We start from the raw sequence: 23,974 nt of genomic DNA, 5'->3' as shown, positions 1-23,974 counted from the left end.
CAGGATACACAGGCTCAGAAAGGCTGAGGACAGATGGCAAGCCTAAACAGGAAGCCTCAAGGAGACAAGGACCAGCAACTGAAAGGGGCTACATGCTGACAGGAGAATGCGTGCAAAAGGAAGATAACAGGGATAGATGCTGAATGGAGGGGCACCACAGACAAACTATATACTAGACTAATTTTCCTTAGGTCCATAGTTAGATTAGAAGTGGTATTCTGTACAGGTAACCAAAAAGAATGGATGCTACCAATTAATCAATTTATGATACAAGCATATCTTTTTTGCCCCTTAAAGTATTATTAGCTTCATTGTCACTTCTTTACCTTCAAATTAGTTTTACTGTTAATTTTTCCTAATACTATTATTCATTGTCCCTTCCTTAGCACTCATCAGCATTGCAATTATTTGCTTGCTCTTTTTCTTGCTTGTTGAATGGAGGGAGCTCATTCAGTCAATGCTGAAACATCAGTTTCTATACTAGGGCCTGGTACAGTAGGCATTCAGTAAATAACTGTCTAATGGGATTGAGTTTTCTTGGTCCTATTGGTCCAGTTAGAACAAATTTCCAGTATTGTGACCAAATTTTCTATTTTCTTTCCCTTCCAAAGCTGAACAAAAAAGAACTGAGATGAATTTGGATGTTGCAAATAACTAAAAGCAGAAAAATATGCTCAAATAGACTAGTGATATTTATAAAATCTCAAACTCACTTTTCTTGTTATCGAGTTTTCAGTTCTTATACAAGTCCTTTATCACACATTTTGCAAATGTTTTCCCCCAATCTGTGGTTTGTCTTTTCATTCTTGCAATACTGTCTTTCAAAGAGTGAAGACCTTAATTTCACGAAGTCTAATTTATCATTCATTTTCTTTTATGGGTTGTGTTTTTGGTGTCATATCTATAAAAACTTCGTGTAACACAAGATCACAAATATTTTTCTCCGTGTTTACTTCCAGAAGTTTTATAGTTTTAGTTTTTACATGTAGGTTTATGATCCATTTCGAGTTAATTTTTGTATATGGTGTGATTATGAGTCAAGATTCTTTTTTTTTTTTTTTTTGCATATTGATGTCTAACTGCTCCAACATCATTTGTTGAGAAGACTATTCTTTCTCCACTGAACTGCCTTTGTACTTTTATTGAAAATAAGTTGCCCAATACATGTATAGTCTAATTCTGAACTCTATTCTGTGCCATTGCTATCTGTAGCTGTCCTTTTGCCAATACCATACTTTTTTTTTAATGTACTTATTGTGCTTTAAGTGAAAGTTTACAAACTAAGTCAGTTTCTTATACAAAAACTTATACACACCCTGCTACGTACTCCTAGGTGCTCTCTCCCTAATGAGGCAGCACAGTCCTCCTCTTCACCCTGTATTCCCCATGTCCATTCAGGACCATCTCCTGTCCCCCTCTGCCTTCTCATCTCACCTCCAGACAGAAGCTGCCCACATAGTCTCATGTGTCTACTTGAGGCAAGATGCTCACTCCTCACCAGTATCATTTTCTGTCTTATAATCCAGTCCAATTCCTGTTTGAAGAGTTGGCTTTGAGAATGGTTCCAGTTTTAGGCTAACAGAGGGTCTGGGGACCATGACCTCTGGGGTCCCTCTAGTCTCAGTCAGACCATTAAGTCTGGTCTTTTTACAATAATTTGAGGTCTACATCCCACTATTCTCCTGCTCCCTCAGGGATTCTCTGTTGTGTTCCCTATCAGGGCAGTCATTGGTGGTAGCTGGGCACCAGCTAGTTCTTCTGGTATCAGGCTGATATAGTCTCAGGTTATGTGGTCCTTTCTGTCTCTTGGGCTCATATCTACCCTGTGTCTTTGGTGTTCTTCATTCTCCTTTGTTCCAGGTAGGTTGAGACCAACTGATGCATCTTAGATGACCGTTTGCTACTGTTTAAGACCTCAGACACCACTCTCCAAAGTGGGATGGAGAATGTTTTCTTAATACCTTTTGTTATGCCAATTGACCTAAATGTTCCCTGAAACCATGGTCCCTAGACCCCTGCCCCTGCTACTCTGGTCTTTGAAGCATTTGGTTGTATTCAGGAAACTTCTTAGCTTTTGGTTTAGTCCAGTTGTGCTGAACTCCCCTGTATTGTGTGTCTTTCGCTTCACCTAAAATGGTTCTTGTCTACTATCTAATTAGTGAATACCCCTCCCTCTCCCTCCATTCCCTCATAACTATCAAAGAATATTTTCCTCTGTGTTTAAACTGTTTCTTGAGTTCTTATGATAGTTGTCTATGATAGTTGTCTCGTACGGTATTTGTCCTTTTGCAACTGACTCATTTCATTCAGCATAATGCCTCCCAGATTCCTCCGTGTTATGAGACGTTTCATGGATTCATCATTATTCTTAATCATTGTGCAGTATTCCATTATGAAGGCCACACTCTCTTGAATGTGAATTCTAAGACTTTATTGAATGTCTTTCAATCAGCTAATGTGAGTCCTTGAAGTTAGTACTTCTTTTTCAAAATTGCTTTGACTGTTCTAGCTCCTTTGTCTTTCTTTGTAATTATAGAATCAGATTGATAATTTGTACAGAAAGTCTTGTTAGAATTATGATTGGGACTACACTGACTCTCTATTAAGCTTGCTTTTATCTTTAAATATTTCACCTGTGTCAAATATGTGCAAGAAAATTAAATTCCAAAAGATACAGACAAGCTTCAGACAATAACCAATACAATGGATTTTAAATACGTGCTCATTAGACAAAGATATTAAACTATCCACCACTGATCCCACAAATACTTCACTTCCTACTCACTGGCTGGAGCAACTGACAATTCATTAGGGTGAAGGAACTATATAGTCGCTCAGCCATTAAGGAAATATTATCATTTACATCCAAAGAAGAAAATACTACAATTTTTCAGTGAGTTTCAAGTTATTCACAAAATCGGTCCTGCAATAGGTACACTCACTTTTTTACATCTACATTTATACGTAATGCACGTTGTCATTTTGAGGTTAAGATCAAAGAAAGATTTCCTGAAATGCCAGGATAGCCTCCTTTTATGCAGTGATGCTAACTAACAGTTAAACACGAGCAGGATTACCCGGGAGTTTTCAGCTATGTTTTTGAAACACCCATTTCTTCATATTATTAGACACAGCAAAACACGTAAAAGTATTTCACCTGGATGCAGATCTGTACCTGGTTGGCTAGTCAGTCCCGGGAGAGATTCCTGCAACTGATAGGTTGAGGCTGATGATGACGTGCCGTCAGCTGTGTTATTTGATGTCATGTACGCTCCATACGTTGATGCTGAGTAATACTGTGCATACTGGTTTTGGCCAAAGGCTGTGTAGGATGAATAATCCTGAAACAAAAATTGAGATGTGTGTGTTTGCAGACAAATTACCCTCTAGTGTGCTTCAAAGAAAACCAATCGCCATTGTAGCTGCAACACTACTATTTGGCTCCATTTGTTTCTGAGTCTCTAACTTGGAGGGGATCCTAATGGGCAGAGGCTATTTTGCAGGTATCTTCTACATGCTCATACTACTGAACACCTGATGGTTTGCAAACCAGCTGCACTACATGAATTATAATCCACCTAAAGTTTGCATATTCTTCACTTTGCCCCGTATAATTAGTCATCCAAGGATTTGCATCATCAGGTCCTATACACTTGAAGGGGAAAGAAGGAGATGAAATAAGTTCATATTCACGAAATCAGTTTTCATACATCTGCTAACATCATCAGCAAGAAGGAGATGTGGCTGCCCCTCCCAGGTTCCACACTGACGTCAGGCTGTATTTTTGTGGTTTTTCTTCCCATTCAATAGTAGAAGGTAAAGAGTAAATAAAAAAGATGAATAAGAGATTTTTTTACCCAGCCTCTAAACAAGCTAAATGCCACCTGAGGTCTTGATCTGAAGTCTTCAGCGAGGTTTTTAAATATTTATATTGTTACATTTGCTTTCATAGACAAAACAAAGCAGTGTTTGTTTTCATAGAGAAAACAAAGCAGTGTTTGCTTTCATAGAGAAAACAAAGCAGATCCCCTGATCTGCTTTTTATTAAATTTTTTAAGAGCCTTAAAATGATCTAATGATTCTTCAAAATCTTTTTACATATTACGATGACAAGAAAGGATTTGTTGCAACAATTGGTGTTTATATACCTAGCATGTTTTAGCCCAAATTGTCATGATGACAAATCCCTTGGCCAGGATTGAGGCCCTTAATATGACACTTCCTAAGGGAACAAAGATCTGCATTTTTATTTTTCAATTTTTTTTAACTTTTTGTTTTTGTTTTGTGCTTTATGGGAAGGTTTACAGAGCAGATTAGTTTCCCATTCAATAGTTTATAGACAAATTATTCCATGACATGGATTGCACTCCCTGTAAAGTGTCAACACTCTCCCGCATTACCACCCTGAGTTCCCCATTTCCATTCCTCTGGTTTTCCTGCCCCTTCCTACCTTCTCATCTGTGCTTTTGAGCATGTGTTGTCCTTTTGGTCTCATGCAGATGACTGTTCTAAAGAGCAGTTTTCTCACATGTGTTATTGTTTATTTATAGGCCTATTATTTGGCTGAAAGGTGATCTCCGGGAATGGCTTCAGTTCCAAGTTAGAAGGGTGTCTAAGGGTCATAGTCTTCCGGGTTCCTCCAGTCACTATCGAGCCAGTAAATCCGGTCTTTTTTATGAATTTGAATTTTGTTCTACTTTTTTTCCCCCCATTCTAACCGGGACCTTCTATTGTGATCCTGGTTGGAGTAGCTGGGTAGAATCTAGTTCATCTGGTCTTAGGCTGGTGTAGGCTGCAGTTCCTGTGGTCAATTAGTCCTTTGGACTATTTGTTTCCTTGAGTCTTTGGTTCTCTTCACTCTCCTTTCCTCAAGATGGAAACAGACCAGTAGTTGCTTCTTAGATGGCCACTCATAAGCTTTTAAGACCCCAGACATTACTCACCAAAACAGGATATAGAACATTTTTTTTAAGAACTATGTTATGCCAATGTTATGCCAATTGACTTAGGTATCCCCCAGGACTATGGTCCTTAGCCTTCAAGTCCAGCAACTCAGTCCTGTGAGGTGTTTGGTCATGTCTAGGTTGTTTCCATGACTATGCTCCCTGTGTGTTTTATCATATATATGAGTATATATGCAGCGCATACAAATATGTATGTAGAAATATCCACAGCCAACCTACATATGCATATGTGTGTACTCCCACTTGCCCTCCCGCACATATTCAGTATACATATCTGCCTATGAAACCACTCAAAAACTATCATTTGTTATTACTGTTGTTGCAGGATTGTGCGTGTTACAGTATTTACCTTTACTGCCTTTTATTCTTGTGTACCTCTCAGTGTCTTCTCTTGCCTTGGTTATGTTGTGCTGACCTCCCCCTTGTTGTGTACTGCCTTTCCCTTCACCAAAGTTAACACGTGTCTGCTCTCTAGTTAGTGATTTCCCCTCCCTTCCCTTCTCATTCTAGTAACCATTAAAAAATATTTATTTCTGTGTGTAAACCTTTTCTTCACTATTTATAATAGTGGTCTCATACAATATTTGTCCTTTGTGATTGACTTATTTCACTCAGCATAATGTCCTCCAAAGTTATACACGTTTTAAATGTTTCACGAATTCATCATTATTGAAGATCCACATTTTGATGTAGTTTCCAAAAAAGAACGTCTCTCTATAAGTAAATTAATCATAAGCAGGATTTTTATGCATATTATCAAAAAAGAATTAATATGGCAGAAAACTAAAATTTTTTCTGGTTTATTAATTTTAGGAGCTGATCTTCCCCTACTACCGTCTATAAACCAAGAAGAATTTTCATCAATATTTGAACAACACTTTCTAACACACCTCTCTTAGAGTAAAATAGTGATAGCTAACATCTACACAGTGCTTACTTTGTATCAGAGCCCTGGTGATCCAGTGGTTAAGCACTTGGTTGCTAACTGAAAGGTTGGTGGTTTGGCAGAAAGATGTGGCAGGTCTGCTTCTGTAAAGATTACAGCCTTGGGAACCCGATGCGGCAGCTCTACTTTGTCCTGTAGGGTCGCTATAAGTTGGAATTGACTCAATGGCAATGGGATTTTACTTTGTATCAGGCACTATTCTAAGGGATTAAATATATTCACTCAGTATTTACAACCTTTTATGTGGTATTATTATTATTCCCATTTTATATTGAAAGAGACTAAAGAACAGAGTAGTTAAGTGACTTACCCAATGTCACACAGCTAGTAAGTCTCAGTGCTGTACTTTGGACCCAGAGATAGTAGTGCCACCAGGGTTGGTGTCACCTGGTGTGGTAGCTCCCCTGCCCCCACAGACCTCCTCCTATACCAGATCATACAGAATCCTTATAATGTTTTTGTACTAATGTTACTCATAAATTGTAATTCCCATGTATCACTGAATGTAATGGCAATAATAGTGACATAAACAACTAGCAAAATCAAAATTACACCTTTAAATTACAATATCATATGCACAGCCTAAATGTATTTACATTTATATAGTTTCATGCAGTTAAAGTGAAAATTCGGTAAGAAAACAACAGAATTCAAAGTGAAAAGGTTTAAGAACTACATCAAAATTATGTTCATTTTAACATTACATGAGATTCAGTAATGGCCCAAATAACGTAGAAGTTGTGGACAAACGCGTATGGAAATATAATCATAAATGAAATAATACCATAAAAATAAACAGGAATAAAAACACAAGCATTTCAGCACTTAGTGAATATCTCGACTCAATCAGAGCTTTCCTTTCCTGGCCTTCAAAGCTGCAAACTTGTGAATGACTTCATCAAAATCAACGCCTTTCGCCAACTCACTTTTTAATGTGTTACTATTTTTTTAAACCATAATTCAAACTTAAACCCTGAAAATTTCATTAAAGTTAGATATATATTTGCAAGACAGTGATGTTTTTAAAGAAAATTTTAAAAAGACTAAAATTAAAAAAAAAAATTTACAGTTTAAGTCATATTTCTAACATGTATCAAGAAACATGGAAACGCTGGTGGAGTAGTAGTTAAATACTACGGTTGCTAACTGAGAGGTTGGCAGTTCGAATCTGTCAGGCGCTCCTTGGAAACTCTACTGGGCAGTTCTACTCTCTCCTATAGGGTCGCTATGAGTCAGAATCAACTCAACGGCAGTGGGTTTGGTTTTTTTGAGTTTTTTTTTTAATCAAGAAACATAGCATTTCCCCCACTTCATGCTTTAGACTGTCAATTTCTCTATTTAGTTATCAAAGTCATATAATCAATGTTATACATATAAGTTTATTATCAATTTTAATCACAGAATATGTGATACAGTTGTAAATTGAATGTAGTATTTCTTAGATTATATGACTATTAACAACAAAATTGTGCTTTTGTAAAATCTGTATTGAATTATAACATCATTAGTAAATGAGCGAACCTTTTTTTGATTTTTTTCCTTTTCCTTTAGTTACTACTTCATTCTCAAAGAAGTTATTGATATATGCTCACAAATACTAATTACCACAATATTGTAGCTAAAAACACCAGAAAATTCAACAAAATCTGCAACTATAAAAACACCAGCAGCAATGACAACGACAACGTTCCTGCTTGTAGTGCAAGCAGATGAAACCCCGTGATTCAAAGTATCATTGTAACTGAGCAATGATAACAATCCTGATCAGAGCCCATCAGAAGGTTCAAAAAATAAATCAGCATAGAGTTTTGGCCTTGTAGGTATATTTATACATGTAAGCTGGTCTAACAAAAATATTCCTGTTGTTTAACTAACTACAGGGATATTTTTTAGAAAAAACAATAAATTTCTGCTGCAACACTGCACAAAAATTTTATAGACAGTCATTTGGGTGTCACACCTTCTGACAACATCACCTGGTGCGGTCTGCACCCTCCACACCTCCTAGTGATGCCCTGCCCAGAGAGCCTGCTTCCGGGGTCTCTACGCTGAAGCTCTACACTAGGTTGTTAATGCCCTTAGAGGAAGATGAAGTTACTTACTGGAAAGGTCCAGAACACTGTTGTTGTTGTTACGTGCCGTCAAGTTGGTTCCAACTCATGGTGACTTTGTGTTCAACAGAATGAAACACTGCCTGGTCCTGAGCTTTCCTCACGGTCATTGTTATGCTTAAGACCACTGTTGCAGCCACTGACTCAATCCATGTCATTGAGAGCCTCCATTTTTTTGCTGACCCTCTACTTTACCAAGCATGATGTCCTTCTCCAGTGACTGATCCCTTCTGAGAACAGGTGCAAAGTATGTGAGACGGAGTCTCACAATCCTTGCCTCCATAGAACATTCTGGTCGTACTTCTTCCAAGACAGATTTGTTTATTTCTTTGGCAGCCCATGGCATTTTCAATATTCTTCTCCAACACCACAATTCAAAGGCATCGATTCTTCTTGGGCCTTCCTTATCCAATTTCCAGCTTTCACATGCATATGAGGCAACTGAAAACACCACGGTTTGGGTAACGCACATCTTAGTCTTCAAGGCGACGTTTTTGCTTGTCAACAGTTTAAAGAGATCTTTTGCATCAGATTTGCCCAACTCAATACGTCTTTTGATTTCTTGACTGCTGCTTCCATTGCTGTTGATTGTACATCCAAGTAAAATGAAACCCTTGATAACTTCAATCTTTCTCCATTTATCACAATGTTGCTTATTGGTCCAGTTTTGAGGATTTCTGTTTTCTTTACGTTGAGGTGTAATCCATACTGAAGGCTGTGGTCTTTGATCTTCATCAGTAAGCGCTTCGAATCCTCTTCACTTTCAGCAAGTAAGGTTGTATCATCTGCATATCGAAGGTTGTTGGTGAGTCTTCCTCCAATCCTGATGCCCCGTCCTTCTTCATATAGGCAAGCTTCTCAGGTTATCTGCTCAGCATACGGACTAAACAGATATGGTGAAAGGATACAACCCTGACACACATCTTTCCTGACCTTTAAGCCATGCACTATCCCCTTGTTCTGTTTGAACGACTGCCTCTTGATCTATGTACAGGTTCCTCATGAGCACAATTAAGTGTTCTGGAATTCCCATTCTTCAAAATGTTACCCATAATTTGTTACGATCCACAGAGTTGAATTCCTTGTTGTTGTTAGGTGCCGTCGAGTCCGTTCCAACTCATAGCAACCCTACGCACAACAAAACGAAACACTGCCCGGTCCTGCAGCATCCTTACAATTGTTGTTATGCTTGAGCTCATTGTTGCAGTCACTGTGTCAATCCACCTCGTTGAGGGTCTTCCTCTTTTCTGCTGACCCTGTACTCTGCCAAGCATGATGTCCTTCTCCAGGGACTGACCCCTCTGGACAACACGTCTAGAGTATGTAAGACGCAGTCTCGCCATCCTTGCCTCTAAGGAGCATGTTGGCAGCACTTCTTCCAAGACAGATCTGTTCGTTCTTTTGAAAGTCCGTGGTATATTCAATATTCTTCGCCAATACCACAATTCAAAGGTGTCAACTCTTCTTCGGTCTTCCTTATTCATTGCCCAGCTTTCACATGCATATGATGTGATTGAAAATACCATGGCTTGGGTCAGGCGCACCTTAGTCTTCAGGGTGACATCTTTGCTCTTCAACACTTTGAAGAGGTCCTTTGCAGCAGATTTACCCAATGCAATGTGTCTTTTGATTTCTTGACTGCTGCTTCCATGGCTGTTGATTGTGGATCCAACTAAAATGAAACCCTTGACAACTTCAATCTTTTCTCCATTTATCATGATGTTGCTCATTGGTCCACTTGTGAGGATTTTTATTTTCTTTATGTTGAGGTGTAATCCATACTGAAGGCTATGGTCTTTGATCTTCATTAGTAAGTGCTTCAAGTCCTCTTCACTTTCAGCAAGCAAGGTTGTGTCATCTGCATAACGTAGGTTGTTAACGAGTCTTCCTCCAATCCTTATGCCCTGTTCTTCTTCATATAGTCCAGCTTCTCGTATTATTTGCTCAGCATACAGATTAAATAGGTATGGTGAAAGAATACAACCCTGACGCACACCTTTCCTGACTTTAGACCAATCAGTATCCCCTTGTTCTGTCCGAACAACTGCCTCTCGATCTATGTAAATGTTCCTCATGAGCACAATTAAGTGTCCTGGAATTCCTATTCTTTGCAGTGTTATCCATAGTTTGTTATGATCCACACAGTCGAATGCCTTTGCATAGTCAATAAAACACAGGTAAACATCCTTCTGGTATTCTCTGCTTTCAGCCAGGATCCATCTGACATCAGCAATGATATCCCTGGCTCCACATCCTCTTCTGAAATCAACCTGAATTTCTGGCAGTTCCCTGTCAATATACTGCTGTAGCCATTTTTGAATGATCTTCAGCAGAATTTTGCTTGCGTGTGATATTAATGATATTGTTCTATAATTTCCACATTCAGTTGGATCACCTTTCTTGGGAATAGGCATAAATATGGATCTCTTCCAGTCAGTTGGCCAGGAAGCTGTCTTCCATATTTCTTGGCATAGACAAGTGAGTATCTCCAGGGCTGCATCTGTTTGTTGAAACATTTCAATTGATATTCCATCAAATCCTGGAGCCTTGTTTTTTGCCAGTGCCTTCAGAGCAGCTTGGACTTCTTCCTTCAGTACCATCGGTTCCTGATCATATGCCACCACTTGAAATGGTTGAATATCGACTAATTCTTTTGGGTATAATGACTCTGTGTATTCCTTCCACCTTCTTTTTTTTTTTTTTTTAATAATTTTTATTGAGCTTTAAGGGAACATTTACAAATCAAGTCAGTCTGTCACATATAAGCTTATATACACCTTACTCCATACTCCTACTTACTTTCCCCCTAATGAGTCAGCCCTTCCGGTCTCTCCTTTCGTGACAATTTTGCCAGTTTCTAACCCTCTCTACCTTCCTATTTCCCCTCCAGACAGGAGATGCCAACACAGTCTCAAGTGTCCACCTGATACAAGTAGCTCACTCTTCATCAACATCTCTCTCCAACCCACTGTCCAGTCCCTTCCATGTCTAATGAGTTGTCTTCGGGAATGGTTCCTGTCCTGGGCCAACAGAAGGTTTGGGGACCGTGACCGCCGGGATTCCTCTAGTCTCAGTCAGACCATTAAGTCTGGTCTTTTTATGAGAATTTGGGGTCTGCATCCCACTGTTCTCCTGCTCCCTCAGGGGTTCTCTGTTGTGCTCCCTGTCAGGGCAGTCATCCTTTGCATCCGGGCACCATCTAGTTCTTCTGGTCTCAGGATGATGTAAGTCTCTGGTTCCTGTGGCCCTTTCTGTCTCTTGGGCTCGTAGTTGTCGTGTGACCTTGGTGTTCTTCATTCTCCTTTGATCCAGGTGGGCTGAGACCAATTGATGCATCTTAGATGGCCGCTTGTTAGCATTTAAGACCCCAGACGCCACATTTCAAAGTAGGATGTAGAACGTTTTCTTAATAGTATTATTTTGCCAATTGACTTAGAAGTCCCCTTAAGCCATAGTCCCCAAACTCCCACCCTTGCTCCGCTGACCTTCAAAGCATTCAGTTTATCCAGGAAACTTCTTTGCTTTTGGTCCAGTCCATTTGAGCTGGCCTTCCGTGTATTGAGTATTGTCTTTCCCTTCACCTAAAGTAGTTCTTATCTACTATCTAATCAGTAAATAACCCTCTCCCACCCTCCTGCCCTCCCCCCCTCGTAACCACAATAGAATGTGTTCTTCTCAGTTTAAACTATTTCTCAAGATCTTATAATAGTGGTCTTATACAATATTTGTCTTTTTGCATCTGACTAATTTCACTCAGCATAATGCCTTCCAGGTTCTTCCATGTTATGAAATGTTTCACAGATTCGTCACTGTTCTTTAACAATGCATAGTATTCCATTGTGTGAATATACCATAATTTATTTAACCATTCATCTGTTGAAGGACACCTTGGTTGCTTCCAGCTTTTTGCTATTGTAAACAGTGCTGCAATAAACATGGGTGTGCATATATCTGCTCATGTGAAGGCTCTTATTTCTCTAGGATATATTCCGAGGAGTGGGATTTCTGAGTTGTGTGGTAGTTCTATTTCTAACTGTTTAAGAAAACGCCAGATAGATTTCCAAAGTGGTTGTACCATTTTACATTCCCACCAGCAGTGTATAAGAGTTCCAATCTCTCCGCAGCCTCTCCAACATTTATTATTTTGTGTTTTTTGGATTAATGCCAGCTTTGTTGGAGCGAGATCGAATCTCATCGTAGTTTTAATTTGCATTTCTCTATGGCTAATGATCGAGCGCATTTTCTCTTGTGTCTTTTAGCTACCTGAATATCTTCTTCAGTGAAGTGTGAGTTCATATCCTTTGCCCACTTTTTGATTGGGTTGTTTGTTTGTGGTTGAGTTTTAACAGAATCATATAGATTTTAGAGATCAGGCGCTGGTCGGAGATGTCACAGCTGAAATTTTTTTTCCCAATCTGTAGGTGGTCTTTTTACTCTTTTGGTGAAGTCTTTAGAGGAGCATATCCCAAAAACGCATAGGTGTTTGATTTTTTAGGAGCTCCCAGTTATCTGGTTTCTCTTCATCATGTTTAGTAATGTTTTGTATTCTGTTTATGCCTTGTATTAGGGCTCCTAACGTTGTCCCTATTTTTTCTTCCATAATCTTTATCGTTTTAGTCTTTATGTTTAGGTCTTTGATCCACTTGGAGTTAGTTTTTGTGGATGGTGTGAGGTATGGGTCCTGTTTCTTTTTTTTGCAAATGGATATCCAGTTATGCCAGCACCATTTGTTAAAAAGACTATCTTTTCCCCAATTAACTGACACTGGGCCTTTGTCAAATATCAGCTGCTCATATGTGGATGGATTTATATCTGGATTCTCAACTCTGTTGCATTGGTCTATGTGCCTGTTTTTGTGTCAGTACCAGGCTGTTTTGACTACCGTGGCTGTATAATATGTTCTAAAATCAGGTAGAGTGAGGCCTCCCACGTTCTTCTTCTTTTTCCGTAATGCTTTACTTATCCAGGGCTTCTTTCCCTTCCATATGAAGTAGGTGATTTGTTTCTCCATCACATTAAAAAATGTCACTGGAATTTGGATTGGAAGTGCATTGTATATATAGATGGCTTTTGGTAGAATAGACATTTTTACTATGTTAAGTCTTCCTATCCATGAGCAAGGTATGTTTTTCCACTTATGTAGGTCCCTTTTAGTTTCTTGCACTAGTACTTTGTAGTTTTCTTTGTATAGGTATTTTATATCTTTGGTAAGATTTATTCCTAAGTATTTTATCTTGTTGGGGGCTACTGTGAATGGTATTGATTTGGTGATTTCCTCTTCGATGTTCTTTTTGTTGATGTAGAGGAATCCAAGTGATTTTTGAATGTTTATCTTGTAACCTGAGACTCTGCCAAACTCTTCTATTAGTTTCAGTAGTTTTCTGGAGGATCCCCTAGGATCTTCTGTGTACGAGATCATGTCATCTGCAAATAGAGATAATTTTACTTCTTCCTTGCCAATCCAAATGCCCTTTATTTCTTTGTCTAGCCTAATTGCTCTGGCTAGGACCTCTTCCACTTCATTTTTGACAATTTCCAATTTTTCTAGATTCATACTTGGTACATTCCAGGTTCTGATTATTAATGGATGTTTGCAGCTGTTTCTTCTCATTTTGAGTCGTGCCACATCAGCAAATGAAGGTTCCAAAAGCTTTACTTCATCGACGTCATTAAGGTCGACTCTACTTTGAGGAGGCAGCTCTTCCCCAGTCATCTTTTGAGTGCCTTCCAACCTGGGGGGCTCATCTTCCAGCACTATATCAGACAATGTTCTGCTGCTATTCATAAGGTTTTTGCTGGCTAATGCTTTTCAGATGTAGACTGCTGGGTCCTTCTTCCTGGTCTGTCTTAGTGTGGAAGCTCAGCTGAAACCTGTCCTCTATGGGTGACCCTGCTGGTATCTGAATACTGGTGGCATAGCTTCCAGCATTACAGCAACACACAAGCCCCCACAGTAAGAAAAAGTGACAGACACATGGGGATGAATGCCTTAGCATAGTCAATAAAACACAGATAAACATCTTTCTGGTATTCTCCGCTTTCAGCCAAGATCCATCTGACATCAGCAATGGTATCCCTGGTTCCATATTCTCTTCTGAATCCAGCTTGAATTTCTGGAAGTTCCCTGTTGATATACTGCTGCAGCTGCTTCTGAATGATCAGCAAAATTTTACTTGCGTGTGATATTAATATTGTTCAATAATTTCCACATATGGTTGGATCACCTTTCTTGGAAATAGGCATAAATATGGATTCTTCCAGTCTGTTGGCCAGGTATCTATCTTCCAAATTTCTTGGCATAGACGAGTGAGCACTTCAAATACTGCATCTGTTTGTTGAAACATCTCAGCTGGTATTCTGTCAATTCCCGGAGCCTTGTTTTTCATCAATGCCTTCAGTGCAGCTTGGATTTCTTCATTTAGTACCGTCAATTTCTGATCATATGCTGCCCTCCTGAAATGTATGAACGTCGATCAATGCTTTTTGGTATAGTGACTCTGTATATTCCTTCCGTATTCTTTTGATGCTTCCTGCATCATTTAATATTTTCCCTGTAGAATCCTTCACTCTTGCAACTCAAGGCTTGAATTTTTTCTTCAGTTCTTTCAGCTTGAGAAATGTCGAGCGTGTTCTTCCCTTTTGGTCTTCTATCTCCAGCTCTTTGCACATGTCATTATAATACTTTATTTGTCTTCTTGAGTCATCCTTTGAAATCTTTTGTTCAGCTCTTTTACTTCCTCATTTCTTCCTTTTGCTCTAGCTGCTCAACATTCAAGAGCAAGTTTCAGAGTCTCTTCCGACACCTTTTTTGGTCTTTTCTTTCCTGTTTTTTTTTTTTAATGATCTCTTGCTTTCTTCATGTATGATGCCCTTGATGTCGTTCCACGTGTCTGGTCTTTGGTCATCAGTGTTTAATGCATCAAATCTGTTCTTGAGATGGTCTCTAAATTCAGGTGTGATGTACTTAAGGTTGTACTTTGGCTCTTGTCAAATTGTTCTAACTTTCTTCAGTTTCAACTTGAACTTACATATGAGCAACTGATGGTCTGTTCTGCAGTGGGCCCCTGGTCTTGTCCTGACTGATGATATTGAGCTTTTCTATCGTCTCTTTCCACAGATGTAGTCGATTTGATTCCCGTGTATTCCATCTGGTGAGGTCCACATCTTTTACGTTGGTAAAAAAGGTATTTGCAATGAAGTCATTCGTCATGCAAAATTCTATCATGGGATCTCCAGCATTTTTTCTATCACCAAGGCCATGTTTTCCAACTAGCGATGCTTTTTCTTCATTTCCAACTTTTGCATTCCAATCACCAGGGATTATCAATGCATTCTGATTGCACGTTTGATCAATTTCAGACTGCAGAAACGTAAAAATCTTCAATTTCTTCATCTTTGGCCTTAGTGGTTGGTGCATAAATTTGAATAATTGTTGTATTAACTGGACTTCCTTGTAGGCATATGGATACTATCCTACCACTGACAGCATTGCACTTCAGTATAGATCTTGAAATGTTCTTTTTGATGATGAATGCAACACCATTCCTCTTCATGTTGTCGTTCCTGGCATAGTAGACCATATGATCATCTGATTCAAAACGGCCAATACCAGTCCATTTCAGCTCACTAATGCGTAGGATATCGGTATGTATGTGTTGCATTTCAGAGTACTAGCTTCTGGAAATTATAAGTTTTTTTTTGTATTAAAAAAAAACTCTCCTCTTCATTTCCATTACTGTCACCCTTTATCCAAGCTACCTTTATTTCCTGTTGCAGCTAATGTACCAGGTTTCTAATTTGGTTCCTGGCTTCCACTTTGGCTTTCTACAAAGTCCCTGAAGCCAGAGTAATATTTTCAAGATTTATATTATATTACGCTATATTCCTGCTCAAAACCTTTTAATAGCTTCCCACTGGCCTTGGAACAGAATCCAAATTCCTTCTTCTAAGCCACAGGCCTTGTATGCATTGAATGTTGTTATCGTTGAGTGCCAGTGAGTTGACTCCAATACCTAGTGATCCAATGTGATGGAGCAGAACTGCCCCATATGGGTTTCTTGGCTGTAACCTTTACAAAAGCAGATTGCCAGGGCTTTCCCTTACAGAGCCTTTGCGTGGGTTTGAACCGCCAATTTTTCTTTTAGCAGCTTAGAGTTTAACCCTTGGGCCATGAGGGCTCCCTATGAGTTGAATAGCATCCCCCAAATTCATGTCCACCTGGAACCTATGACTGTAACCTCATTGGGAAATAGGATCTTGAAGATGTCTTCAACTTAAGACGATGTCATACTGGATTACTGTGTACCCTAAATCCATGACTGGTCTCTTTATTAGGAAATGGAGATTTAGAGAAGACAGTTATGCACAGAAGGAAGAAAGCCATGTGAAGACAGAGGTAGATATTTGACTGATATAGCTACAAACAAAGGAATGCCAAGGATTGCCAGAAACTGTCAGAGGACACACCAAGTCTTTTACCTCTCAGGGGGCTTGGTGCGTGCTGCTTTCTATACCTGAAAAATCCTTGCCGTCATTCCTCTCCCATTTCTTGGAAATCTTGGCCTAAATGTGGTTTCCACAGAGAAGCCTTCCATAAAGCCTTCTCTACTCAAAATTAGATTTCTAAGAATATTTATATTAGCATCTTGTTCTCTTCCTTCATGTTTTCTAGTTCTGTATTTATTTGTTTTTATTGATTTATCGTCTGCTTTTTTCTCCCTAGGCTGTAAGCTCCGTGAGGAAAGAATCAGGTCTGATCTACTATTGCTTACTCCATAGTGTCACAAGAATATAAATCAGTTTCTAATACATAATAAGCCAGTTGCCACTGAGTAAATTCTCACTCATGGCGTCCTCTTGTGTGTCAGAGTAGAACTGTGCTCTGTAAGATATTCAATGGCTGATTTTTTGGAAGTAAAATGCCAGGCCTTTCTTCCAAGGCACCTCTGGGTGGACTCAAACTTTCTTTCGGTTAGCAGCTGGGCAGGTTAATCATTTGCATCACCCAGGGACTCCCAACACACAATAGGTACTCATTAAGTATTTGTGAAAAGAATAAATTGCTATTCAGACTACAGTCTATTATATAGGTTACATTTTGTATTAAGGCAACTGCATTTAAATATTCAGATGGTATTGGATCCTTGTCATAATATAAATCCATCTTTGTCAATAAATTTTCTTCTCCTTTATGAAAAAATTTTTAATTCAACCAAGTAGAGCTGAAGAGCCTTTCTTTTTCACTACTTTTCTGCCTGGTGCATATTTCTACTGTTATACTCTTTAGAAACCACCCTCTGTTGGTATAATTTTCATGTTTATTTCTTCAGGAGATCTTATCCTTCTAGATAGTAGGGAACAATGCATTATTATTTTTATTATTAGTTTTGAATTCTCAATGCCTAGCCAAAAATTTATTGTATAGCAAGTGCTCAATACATATTCACTGTATTAATAAATAAGTGAAATTAGGCTATCTGGATTATCAAAAATTTTCAATTTTTTTTGATAAAGTATGTATACTGACTCTGACATGTAGTATTTAAAGAAATGATTTTTCTAGGTAATGCCAAATTGGAGTTTAATCCTACCCAAAACATTCTTATTCCATATTATTTTAATAACAAAAATTTCTTCTGGCCTTTTATTATGTTAATATAAACTATAAGAAGGCAATTAATGTAATTCCTTCCGTAAGTGGAAAGAGCGAATCCTTGTATAATAGCTTACGTTTTAGAGTATACGAAAGTCTGGCAATTATATCAAAGTGAAATAGTACACTGGCTACTCTTCGATCTCAACTATCCTGCAAGTGGTTGAGAATCAGAAAATAAGGACAAAAGATCTGACGTGTCAACATACTTCACAAACTCATCTCAGAGCCCATTCACTAATTCAAAGCCATCTGCTTTTGTTACACACATAATTGTAATAGCTCAGATTTTAAAACTCACAAAAATACTTAAAAAGCATAATTAAGAGGAAGACTAAGGGCTTCCAGAGGCAGGGGAAATGGAAAAAGCAAAAAATTACAGCTGTCAGAAAAGTTGGACTTAAACATTTATTAAAAGGAGTCAAAGAACAAAAACAAACAAAAAAAACCCTAGCCAACAGTAGTTTGGAAGGTATTTTGTTTAGTGATAAATGATACTTTCTAGGACTGATAATGTTGTGCAGTCTACATCACAATCCAACTATTAATTTTCATTCAATCTATTAATTAACATTTATAATGATAACTTTTATTAAGAAAAATATAATTACGTTCAGTCGATTTTAAGATAACAAGAGAGTCTGTAATATACTTTATAATTACAAAATAAATGATTAAAATAATCCCAGTTTAAATGATTAAAGGGCAAATCTTTAGCAAGCAGAAAATCTAAAATACCGAGAATAACACATATCTCAAGAATTCTGAATGGCTAATTTTTTTTACTATTCTGAAATATCACCTGAATTTAAAATAAAGAAATGTCATTTGGAAGAACATGCATTTATATGTCACCTTGAAACTACACTTCGAAGATCTGAAATAGATATAAAAAAGTGGAAATGCAAAAAGCTAGCGTACCTGCTGTGAGCCGCTGAAATTCGTTGAATTGGAAACTGAATTATTTGCATAAATAGTAGAGGATGGTGCAAAACTAGAACCTAGAGGAAAGGAACAAATTACATTTAAAAAGCGTTTCTTATACAATAACAAAAATACTTCCTTTGGCAGAATTCAATGAGAGAAATCAATTTTGAATTTTGTTGTAATTGTTAAGGCAGTGGAAATTGAAGTCAAGCAACTTATAAAGAAGATGTGCTTAGCTCTAGGCCTCTGGGAACAGCAGGTAAAGTCTATGCCATGGGAGTCTGGCTAAACAGGAGCACACTGGGACAGCTTTAGCAAGGACTGCAGCTAACATTCAAGGGTTAAGTGTCCAGAAGTAAAGGGGTATTCAAAAAATAAAATATTATATGGACTGAGACTACTTCCAGGAAACTACTGGAACTTCCAAATTATCGTATCGACCGCATTTACATACAAAGTCACTTGAGTTAAACCTTTGGATGTGATTTGCCTTAGGAAATAAACATACAGAACCCATTTAGAATTGATGTTTGCATCTCCCTCTCTGTTTTTAAAGACCTTTTGCTAGAACAAAAAGCTGTGATCCAGGGTTCAGACTGGAGGGAAGCTATGTATTTTGCAGTGATTTAGGTCTGCAGGCTTTCTAAAACTTTACTAAAAGGTCTTGAATTTATTTACTTATTTATTTTTTAATTAGGGCAAAAATAAGTGAACAATCACAGGTTTAAAAAAAGGTCCTGATGCAATGTATTTGCCAAGGGTAAAATGAAAGACTACTGAGGCAGCTGATTACTTGTTTTATCAATGTTTTGAATAGCATTATGTAATCAACACAAATTAGTCTGGCCTGGCATATGCAATATGAAAGTATCTTGGGGAATAAATGAAACTGTCTCCATGCCCACTTTCACGCTGCTAACTGAAGCTGTGTGTGGCTCATTGTGGCTGTAACATGTACACAAGTATGTGCCTATCTACACTCTAGAAAAACAGAGATCTGCCACTTCAGCCTAAAAGGTCTAAACAATTATTTTAGTCAATTGACTAACAGGTCAATTCTTGTAGGTTCAAATGCATTAATACAGCTCAAAATTTATGACTACCAATATAGATAAAAGACAGGAAATAGCTTTTAATGTTTTTACTATGCCACTAAAATTTCTTCTGTAACTACTACATAAAAAGCAAACATAATTTTTATGGGAGTCAAAAATAAGAAGAAAAAGTAATGCTCATATACTGAGGTTTTTTGGGTAGAATACAAATTAAATAAATATTTTTATTAGAAATTATAGTATCACTAGGGAATTGTTAGGGATGAACAAAAAATCTTCAATCATTCAAAGATAAGGGAGACTTAACAAAAGTGCTAATGTAATTTTAAATATAAACAAAACAGAGCTGAGCACTTAAGGAATGCTGCAAAAAATACTGGTTTGTGTTATGAATCTTTTAAATAGTTCAAGTAGACATCAAACATGCTGACTGAAGTTATGGCTTCGCAAACACTGGCTTGGAGTTGCTTTGCTTGGACTTGGTTTCCTGTCGATGTTACATAGTTTAAATATAAGTATTTAAGTTTGGTATGGATCATGCTTCTTCCTATGTGCTCAACCATTTTCATCATGTTTCTGCCTAGTTATTTGTCTTTTCTGATGAAACCGTGTGAGCCGTGGTAACGTTAAAAACTGTCGGCGTGATGTATATTCCTAGCCTGAAGCCAAGGAATCTCAAAGAATTAGTTCTCATATAACAGGTTTCATGTGTGGCTACTTACCTGGCATTTGGTAAGAATAAGGTGTCTGGCCTGGCTGTGGGGTGGAAAACCCGGGGCTGTAACTGAGGCACCCACTCTGTAATGGGGACTGGGTTTGTGAAAGTCCACTCTCTGTCTTGATGCCTGGCAACATCACGCCCAAATCTGTTTGAAAATGTATATGCAAAGCATTTCATTAGTAAAATGACCTTAACTTCTGAGCTGCAACTTTTATCAGGATATACAACTTCTAACCAGCAGGATTACCTGCTTATAACCAAAGAAGAAGATAGAAGACACGAAATACCGTAAGTTGGCAGGCTGTAGGGCTGTCCTGTCTGCGAGTAGGCCGTGTAGACGGCTGGCTGCTGCATCCCCGAATACTGAGTCTGGCCTGCGTAGGCGGACATTGTTTGAGCTGCTGGTGTAGAAAGAATGTGTGGATAGGGCCTAAATATCAGAAAAATAGCATTACTGTGGCAAAAAAGACTGCATATTAATTCAGACAGCTTAGATTCAGTGAGACCTTATAATATCCAGGAAGTAATCCTCCTATTTATCCACAATTTAACTTTAACAATATAAAAACAAAAAAACAAAGCCGTTGCTGTTAAGTCGATTCTGACTCATATCGACCCTATAGGACAGAGTAGAACTGCCCCATAGAGTTTCCAAGGAGTGCCTGGTAGATTTGAACTGCTGATCTTTTGTTTAGCAGCCGTAGGACTTAACCACTATACCACCAGGGTTTCCTTTAACAACATAGGAAAGAACAAAACAAGTTTGAATGTTGGAAGCCCAGGCTAGGCTATAAACCAGTCTAGTGACCTTGGGCCAAAAATTTAATCTCCCTACTTCTACATCACCTGTAAAATGAGAACCATGATTTATATATGTGAAGTCTCTTTCAGGTCTCCAATTCTTGTTTACTCCTGAAATAATTCTCTAATCAATATGTAAATGAGAAAAATAGAGCACAGGCCGGTTAATTAATATGTCCGTGAGCACATTTACACTCACCGTGAGTAAATTAATACTAGGCAATGACTACAAAAGTCTGTTTAAAAACCCTGGATTATATAGCTTTTAAATACTCTAAAACTTGTCAAGAACATCAGTAGTAATATTATATCATTCACATTGAATTATTCGAAGCTGAAATTAAATATACACCAGCCTTTGATAAAGTTTTAAATTATTAAACCAGGTTACTTAAATAAAGATAATTAAATTCTTGAAGCATCCCAATTTCGTGTAACAATTTAAGATTAATGGAAACCCTGCACACCAAGCATTTCAGGGGTACATGCGAGCATATGAAAACGTGTGGAGGTTTACTGAATGTCGTATTAGATAACAAGTAATTCTGAATGATGAGAGATCATCTCCTCTAAGAACTTGTCCAACTACTGCAGGGAGTAGACTCATGAGAATGTAGTTAACTGTCTATGCCCATGTCTCCAGCTCCATAGCAACTGCTGGTCTGCACTGCTCCTACCTTTTCCATTCCAGAGGCAAACAATCTACTTAGAATTGGAAATCTTTGAGAAAAACAAACAAAAACAGAAGTAGGAGGCTTCCTGAAAAGAAATGGAATGCCCTTCCCCTCATTATGCCACATTTTACGTATTGTCCCCAGTTGATCTCGAATTACCAGCTGATACTTAAGGACAGACACTCTAGCGTCTGCAGAAAGTAACAAATTATATATAAATGCACATGTATCACAACTCTAAAATTTCAGAACATTTGGATGCAGATATTTCAAGTCTAACAAAATTGGATGTATATCTGAATTTGTTTGCAATTATCTAGATGCTCCAAAATTTTAGATTTGTGATACATATATATGTGTATGTAATGTGTTAGGTTTATTAGAACGTGAAATCCAATAAAAATATCTCAGTCATAGAGCAAACTATAAAGTGTTGAGGTCTGGGTAAAATTTAATCCCTTTAGATTTTCTTAAAACTAACTGGCACTTTTGAATTTGCACTCAAAAACCAGTGTATTCTGCTTTGAGCTTGACGCTTTCCTCAAGAAATATAAATATCCAGAGTGAAGGGAAATGGCCAGAGAAAAATGGGTGTGTCTCTATTTCTAGATTTGTACAGAATACCTATATGTCTAATCTATCCAAGTATCTGTTTGTTCAACTATCTCTCTATAATATATTAATATACATAAAAAAGTGTATGCAATTTAAAGTTGTTATATTGTGTGAATACAGATTAATAAAGAAAACCCTGGAAAATTGTTCTAACAAATCTGAAAGACTCTACCGACCACTTACTTGGAAGGATATAGCTGTGGGGAATACTGGTGCGCTGATCTGGGGCTGTAGCCACTACTTGTTATTACTGTAAGACATAAGAACCAGTGCACAAAAGGTTGCTTCATAAGTATATTTCACTAGCATGTACAAAACCAATTTGAAGAAATTACCATGTTAAATTTGTATTTCTAAACATTCGTTTTCTAAAAAAGAACCTGAGTTCATCTTCTAAAATGTACTTTCTAAAAAGAAACAGCTGCCTAAACACATTCTCCTAATTAAGCGGCTTCACATTTTGTTCAGAGTATGAAATGAATATTCTTCTCACACAAGCCATTCCCCTCTATCGTACTTCTATTCTCTCAAGTCAATAGTATGCTCTCATGTATTAACATGCTATGAATGAAAAGCTTTGGTTATAGGGTAAGGAAATGTTTTTGATATGAAAGTAAGTTCTTAAATTTTGCAAACTATAAGTTTCATATTCCAAATATAAATGCAATATGTGTTGCTCTTCCTCCATATCTATTCTAAATGAAATACAAGGAAAAAGTAACAAAAATTTGAAGTTCTAGCCTTGACTTTCAAGTTGTAAAAGGCTATTGTTTTCTATTTCCTTTCCTCTTGCCATATTCTAGTCATAAGTGGAATCCACATAGAAAGCATGGGCGATAATAGCAACACTTGCTTTTTTTTTTTTTTTTTTGGACATAATCACAAAACTTTCCAAATGCAGTAGCAGTCATATTTACAAATATATTTTAAACTACCAGATATAGTACTTTTCTAAGGAAACCTTAAAGGTGAAAGTCAGGTCCTATTAACATTTCATCCAAACATGCAGCCCCAAACTGGAATATTGCCAAAAGTTTGGACGTTTCTCTTTCCTTTAACCATCTGCCTTGACTAAGACAGATGGATGGCAAATATATGGACTCTAAAGTGTTGGGCCAGTCCCTTCAGAGCCAATCCGCACTGGGCAAGCACACAGAGTGTCTTTATTAGGCCATCTGCTGTTCATTCACTTTTCAAAAAGATTAAAGTAGTACACAATGCAGCCCTGGAATTAGTTTAGTCTAATCAATCATAGTTGTACTTCAAAGTACTATGTCCTTTCTAAGTTGTTCATAATAATTCTGCAGCTAAACTTCTAGAATTGTAAAAGTGACAAATAGGTTTAGGTTGCTAACTATTTTATGAAACATGATATATTTCTATATCCAAATGCTATTAAGTACCCTTGTGATCTATTGCTTCATAAACATGCAGAATTTAATGTGTTTAAAATGCTATTTTGCCTATATGCTCTGAGTATGGACAGGATAATTTAGTTTTCACAGAAA

The 23,974-nt window shown here is 37.7% G+C and overlaps 1 protein-coding gene across 7 annotated transcripts in view; it reads right to left on the bottom strand.

Annotated features, from left to right (window-relative positions):
* The window catches only part of EYA4 (EYA transcriptional coactivator and phosphatase 4), a 320,876-nt gene that overhangs the window by 47,640 nt on the left and 249,262 nt on the right, over positions 1–23,974 (bottom strand). For 4 of the 7 annotated variants that reach the window (XM_049901406.1, XM_049901396.1, XM_049901388.1 and 1 more), the window contains 5 exons: positions 22,650–22,716; positions 20,664–20,806; positions 20,378–20,521; positions 18,595–18,674; positions 3,158–3,341 (listed from right to left, as the gene is read on the bottom strand). In XM_049901406.1, the coding sequence (XP_049757363.1) occupies positions 3,158–3,341; positions 18,595–18,674; positions 20,378–20,521; positions 20,664–20,806; positions 22,650–22,716 (618 nt within the window). The remainder of the gene's footprint in view (positions 1–3,157; positions 3,342–18,594; positions 18,675–20,377; positions 20,522–20,663; positions 20,807–22,649; positions 22,717–23,974) is intronic. The other 3 variants (XM_049901424.1, XM_049901415.1, XM_049901441.1) reach the window with 1 other exon arrangement.

This window comes from Elephas maximus, chromosome 1, assembly GCF_024166365.1.
Source record: "Elephas maximus indicus isolate mEleMax1 chromosome 1, mEleMax1 primary haplotype, whole genome shotgun sequence".
NCBI lineage: Eukaryota > Metazoa > Chordata > Mammalia > Proboscidea > Elephantidae > Elephas > Elephas maximus.
Note: the sequence above shows the minus strand (reverse complement) of the source record. Positions and strands in the feature narration are given on the sequence as shown.